Source organism: Eurytemora carolleeae, unplaced genomic scaffold (assembly GCF_000591075.1).
Source record: "Eurytemora carolleeae unplaced genomic scaffold, Eaff_2.0 scaffold85, whole genome shotgun sequence".
In the NCBI taxonomy this organism is placed as follows: domain Eukaryota; kingdom Metazoa; phylum Arthropoda; class Copepoda; order Calanoida; family Temoridae; genus Eurytemora; species Eurytemora carolleeae.
The window spans coordinates 449,104-455,626 of record NW_019396334.1 but is presented as its reverse complement, the minus strand read 5'-3'; the positions used below and the strand labels follow the sequence as shown (position 1 = coordinate 455,626).

The following is a 6,523-nucleotide window of genomic DNA, read 5'->3' as shown; positions in this document are numbered from 1 at the left end:
ACTTTTTTATTGTACCCAAACTTTTTTCAAGCGAACAAAAAAATAACCAAATTATAGCATTGATATATACAATTTACATATACACAATACACAAAACGTCGACAAAAACAAACAAAAAACTATCGTTTTTAAAACAATCGTTTCGTTTTCGTTTTTGAAAAACTATAGTTTTTATAAAACTGGCCGTTTCGTTAACGATCGTAAATGACGACCCTTCGTTAACGATCGTTAACATATTTTTCAATGAAAAAAAATATTTCAAAAACGATAGTTTTTTTAAAAGCAATCGTATAAAAAACGATCGCTAAACGTTTTTATAAAAAGGATCGTTTTCAAAAAACCATCACTATTCGTTTTCTAAAAGTTCAAAACGAGTGGGTCATTTTTAAAACGATTGTTTTTTTTTCGTAAACTAAACGATCGTTTAACGATTGTTTTCAAAAACGATTAACAACATATACACCAACAGTATAAGTATACACCATATTCAATTAATGTATTCCATAAACCTCTTATTTATGTCAAATAAGGCTTGGCCGCTTAAGAATTTTTTTTGAGAGATGTCTCTTATTGTTGTTTAAATGTTATGTTTTAGTTAAGAATTTCGACCAAAAACCCACTATTTCATTGAAAACTCTTAAAATCGGATTTTTTAACACACTACTCTGACTAAATAATATGGTTGTTAAAATCTATTTATATATTTAAATTATCCCGAAACCCTTGTGCTTTCTTGTGCTTTTGCTATGAAATATATATATTTTCTTACGAAATACTCGCTGTAACAAAGACGACATCTAAATATATTGCGGGATTACAGGATTCAAGGATAAATATATGAACGGGAAAATTAATTATAAACTGAAATCATTATAAATCAATTCATACAATGTTTGTAAATTGAAAAGATTATCCATTTTGTCCATTCTCAAAATGAAACACAAGACAAATGCATTTTAAAAGGAGTATTGGGACAAAAACAGTCATCCCCCCCTTGACCCCCTAGATTATCCCACCTTGAGGGGGGTTGGGGGTTGGAGCCTTTCCTGGGAATTTCGATATGGGGGACGGGGGGCACCCAAGATCGCCTCTGTTCTACACAAAAGAAAATATCAATATCAATAAATATTGAAAAAAAAAATATTCATATTTTTCTCAATCTGTATCTTAAATCAAATTTGGTAAATACCTTGATAAAGTTTAATTTACTTTTCTGAGTTTATCTCTTTTTGTAAAATTATTGATTACGTACTCCAAGATTTTATGTCACCTTGAAACTAGACCAACAGCCCACACTGGTAGTGTAGTGGGCAGTTTGGAACCAACCCTGGTCAGAACTTCAGAAGTGCATGAATGAAAAAGTACTATTGTTGTAATACAATGTTATCCTTCATTTTAAAGTGCATGCCTGATTCACAAACGGTGTCCTTTAAACCGTTATCTGATAAATAAGGTAGAAGATACCGATTCTTTAGCTTTCTGTAAATAGAATTATACGACAGCTTATTTTCGCAGAGAAACCCAAATTGAAAAAAGTTAAAGAAATTAAGGGAACCGTTGTGAAACAGACATTCCACACTTGACTGTACAGTCCCTTAGATTGCACAATAAATACGGGTTTTAGGGAACACTATCTTCTTTATTCTTTATCAATATTCAAATTGAAAAACAATATCTTTATAACTTCATTTCCTCTTTTGTTTTTAATATCATAATCCTGTTTATTTACTAATACGTCATAGAATATAATCCTGTTGTTCTTGCAGATTAGATTTCTACTAATCTAGGATTAAGTAGATAAGACATATCTTCACTTATCCATGGAAAGTTTGGGTTTTAGAATCTAAATACAAAGGAATTGAGTCTTTGGAACAAAATTAAATATTTAAACCTCAATATCTTTAGAACCGGATGTTGTAAACCTTTGATATTTCAAACTCTGATTATTTGATCTAACAGAATTCATAGTTTGAAATATCTAAGGTCTGTAACATTTGGTTCTAAAGATATAGTGATTAGAAAATCAGAGTTTGTGGCAAAGATTCAATTCCTTTTGAGGTTAAACGAGATGGTTCAATTTTATACTTTTTTTTTACCAATATGAAACTGAATAGATTTAGGCGTGAAATCACAGATAGAGGAGATCAGTGAGGACACAAAGTCGTAATATTTAAGTTGCATAATTTTGACCTTCTCCGACATTGCTAGACATAAGTTTTTCATCCTTTAAACCTTTTAGTAAACATTTATATTTGTTTAGAAAATATTTATTTAATGATAAAATACTTTTCTATTTCAGATCTGTATTTTGAGATAGAAGGGAAGACACGCTGAAAATGACATAGTATTTACTTTACAAGAACATTTTAGTGAATTAATAACTTGGCGCCAAAACTAATCTGTGATAAAAATAATGAGTGATAAAAGGGATCCAAAGACCATTGTAAAAAAAAGGAAAAAAATGTGGTTTGAGAATTTTTCCTTTGAGTTAATTAGTGAAACCATCGTTCACTCTATGGAACTATTTTTTTACTGGTAACTTATAATTATATTTTAATTTAAAGTTAAAAGCAGATTGTCTAAAGGGGCATGGTACATTTCATTAAAAAAAGGGGCCATGCCCTATTCATAAGGGTACCGTTTAGGATTTGGAAGATATCTCGTTTTTTTTGGCTTTTTCTCCATCGTTTCTAAGTAAATTTTTAGAAAGCTTTTAGGTGCATTTAGGGGCACTTGTATAAATCGAAGAACCACTTTAAGGGGCACTTGTATGAATCGATGAGCCACTTTTAGGGGCATTTGTATGAATCGAAGAACCACTTTTAGGGGCACTTGTATAAATTAAAGAACCAGTTTTAGGGGCATTTGTATAAATCGAAGAACCACTTTAAGGGGCACTTGTATGAATCAAAATGCCACTTATAAATGGAGAATCACTTGCAATAGCGTCTACTCTGTTAGAATCAGGTTTGTTTAGGTATGGATCAATTTTAGCCAGATATCCAATCAGAAGTATTTGCTTGACATTAGGTAAGTTTAAAAATTTACCATTTTATTTAAATAAGAATTCATAAGTTACAGATACTGGATATTAATCATAACATTTGTGTGTAAACCTTTTTCATAATTAATGACAGCTAGATTGTTTCATTTCTTTTTCAAGTTGGTTTGTACTAATTTATTAAGCAGATTAAAACACTTTTTAAAGGACACACATTTGCAAAATGATCATTAGCATCATTCCTGTTATTGTGTTTTTCAAAATCTGTGCTATCATAGTAATTCCTGGTTTGTGCGCTATTGGGTTGCTGCGGCTAGAACAGGAAAATAATCCATATAAATTATGGATTCCTCAGGTGTTTTTTTTACTTCTTATAAATATATATATTTCTATGTCATTATTATTATCATAATATGCATTATCATTACAAACATTTTCATTATTATCATTGTCATCATTATAATTATCATCGTTTTCATTATCATCATCGTTATCATCATTTGGATTATCATTATCATCATTTTTATTATCATCAACATCATTATTATCATATCAGTACAGTGAAACCCTTAATAACGAATACATCGGAAGAATTTATTAAATGTCGTCTTGACAATTTTTCAATGAGTTTTATACTGTATAATTACGTAAATTTCAGTATTTGCAAAAATAAATAAATAGCCATGAATATGCGGGAACAAAGAGTTCCATATAATCATTTAATTAAACAACTAAATATCTGCAATATTCATTATCATAAAGTGAAGAATACGACATTTGATGAATTCTTTCGATGTATTCGTTATTAAGGGTTTCACTGTATCATCATCCAGGCTACTTATAGTTATTATCATCACAATAAGTTTGAACTTCGTCAAATCCAAAATTAAGTTTTGGAAATTAGGATTCTCTTGAAATCCGGAATCAAAACTAGATATTCATTCAGGATTCCGATTATATCCGAAATCATGAGTGGCTGTGGCAAAATTTTCCGGACGATATACGGTTTCATTCCGTCATATTGACAGGTTGGAACATTTTTAGATAAACAATTTTGATTTTGAAAATATTTATTTTAATCTCGTGCACTAATTTTTTTTCCAGGGGACAATGTGCTTACACCAGAATACATTCGAAAGGTATAAAACTGAACAATATTTTAAATTTTAGATAAAAAATAAAGAAATTTTTATATTAAATACACTTTCTAGTTCAAAATAATGTGATCTGAAAAAGTCTAAAAAAACCCCGAATATTTATTGATTTATATTTTATTATTGCAGTTGTACGAGGTGCATGAAGCAATGGTCAACGTAACAAGTTCCAAGGGGGAAAGATGGTCTGATATTTGTTACAGGTTAATACATGCAGGGTGTCCCACTGAATATGTATATACAGGGTGTCCCACTGAATATGTATATACAGGGTGTCCCACTGAATATGTATATACAGGGTGTCCCACTGAATATGTACATACAGGGTGTCCCACTGAATATGTATATACAGGGTGTCCCACTGAATATGTATATACAGGGTGTTCCATTGGATATGAAAATACAGGGTGTCTCGTACTGAATATGAATATACAGGGTGTCCCACTGAACATGATAAACAGGGTGGCCCACTGATCATGAATAACAGGCTGTTCCACTGAATTTGAATATACAGGGTGTTCCACTGAATTTGTATATACAGGTGTCCCGCTATATATGAATATACAGGGTGTCCCACTAAATATGAATAACAGAGTTTCCCACTGAATATGTATATACGAACGAACGAAAACGTTTTATGTAAAGAAAAGGGTCAACAAAATTTAATGTGTTTTTAGGGTGCCAATGGTGGATCTTGAACCCATACAAGATTTGCTAAACGACAGCCTATACGAATATGAAGATTACGAAGACGACGTTGAAGAAATCCCCGAAACTACGGAGCAAATACAAGATGGCGGCTCTGAAACGACAGCGGACAGTATGTTTGATATAACAACCCAAATCTCTGTCATTGACAATTCTACGCTCATTTCATCAAACAATTCAGAAAATCGTATAAAGCGTGCGTCAGGTGACATTTCAATCTTTTAAAAGTGTAATGCTATACATGTATAAATTGAAAAAGAAAAGGAAACTAGTTTTAATCTGTTAAGAATTGTATTTCTTTCAGAATTTGACCCCGCCATCGACCTATACCCTGAAGATTACTGTCCTTTGATCGAAGATTTAACAACATCTATTTGTCTAGAAAATAGTCTATTAGGTTAGTTTCATTAATATTCTAAGCATTTTTGCTGGAACTTCAAGGGTTTTCTAAACGATTCATAGTGATACCTTGAAACCAGTTTTCTAAACGATTCAAAATGGTACCCTGAAACCAGTTTTCTATACGATTCACAATGGTACCCTGAAACCAGTTTTCTATAAGATTCACAATGGTACCCTGAAACCAGTTTTCTTTCAGATTTACAATGGTACCCTGAACACCCATTTTCTATACGATTCACAATGGTACCCTGAAACCAGTTTTCTATACGATTCACAATGGTACCCTGAAACCAGTTTTCTATACGATTCACAATGGTACCCTGAAACCAGTTTTCTAAACGATTCACAATGGTACCCTGAAACCAGTTTTCTATAAGATTCACATGGGTACCCTGAAACCAGTTTTCTATACGATTCACAATGGTACCCTGAAACCAGTTTTCTATACGATTCACAATGGTACTCTGAAACCAGTTTTCTATAAGATTCACAGTGGTACCCTGAAACCAGTTTTCTATAAGATTCACAATGGTACCCTGAAACCAGTTTTCTATACGATTCAAAATGGTACCCTGAAACCAGTTTTCTATAAGATTCACAATGGTACCCTAAAACCAGTTTTCTATACGATTCAAAATTGTACCCTGAAACCAGTTTTCTATACGATTCACAATGGTACCCTGAAACCAGTTTTCTATAAGATTTACAATGGTACCCTGACACCAGTTTTCTATACGATTCACAATGGTACCCTGAAACCAGTTTTCTATACGATTCACAATGGTACCCTGAAACCAGTTTTCTATAATATTCACATGAGTACCCTGAAACCAGTTTTCTATACGATTCACAATGGTACCCTGAAACCTTTTTTCTGGCCAAGGATTAGTGAGATATTTATATTTTTTATTGATTGATTATTTAATTGTGGTTTCTCCTCAAAGTAACTTTCAGATTTATGCGTTTAAACCAATGAAGAGAAAGGTCAGAATTTCACTCGGTTTGTCTATGATGCATTTTTATTCTTTATTCTTGAAAACCGTAACCTACAGTAGCACCATCACCAAGAGACATGACATTTATTTAACACTAGCTGAAGTCTCCGGCGTTGCCCATGAAATTTGTTAAAAAATTCATTTTAGAGAATAAATTAAATTTAGAAAAAAAATCGATTATACCCCAGGGAACCCATGGATTCCCTCAAAAAAATTCAGCAAGTTTGGTCTAACCTTCGGGCCAGCTAAAACTAACATATATA

At 32.1% G+C, this 6,523-nt stretch overlaps 1 protein-coding gene across 1 annotated transcript in view; it reads left to right on the top strand.

Annotated features, from left to right (window-relative positions):
* The first annotated feature begins 2,294 nt into the window (after positions 1 to 2,294).
* The window catches only part of LOC111701144 (Niemann-Pick C1 protein), a 37,078-nt gene continuing 32,849 nt past the window's right edge, over positions 2,295 to 6,523 (top strand). Inside the window, exons 1-8 of the mRNA XM_023472313.1 lie at positions 2,295 to 2,535; positions 2,978 to 3,030; positions 3,280 to 3,356; positions 3,948 to 4,029; positions 4,106 to 4,140; positions 4,285 to 4,358; positions 4,833 to 5,068; positions 5,168 to 5,260. Coding sequence (XP_023328081.1) covers positions 2,414 to 2,535; positions 2,978 to 3,030; positions 3,280 to 3,356; positions 3,948 to 4,029; positions 4,106 to 4,140; positions 4,285 to 4,358; positions 4,833 to 5,068; positions 5,168 to 5,260 — 772 coding nt within the window. The 5' untranslated portion in view covers positions 2,295 to 2,413. The remainder of the gene's footprint in view (positions 2,536 to 2,977; positions 3,031 to 3,279; positions 3,357 to 3,947; positions 4,030 to 4,105; positions 4,141 to 4,284; positions 4,359 to 4,832; positions 5,069 to 5,167; positions 5,261 to 6,523) is intronic.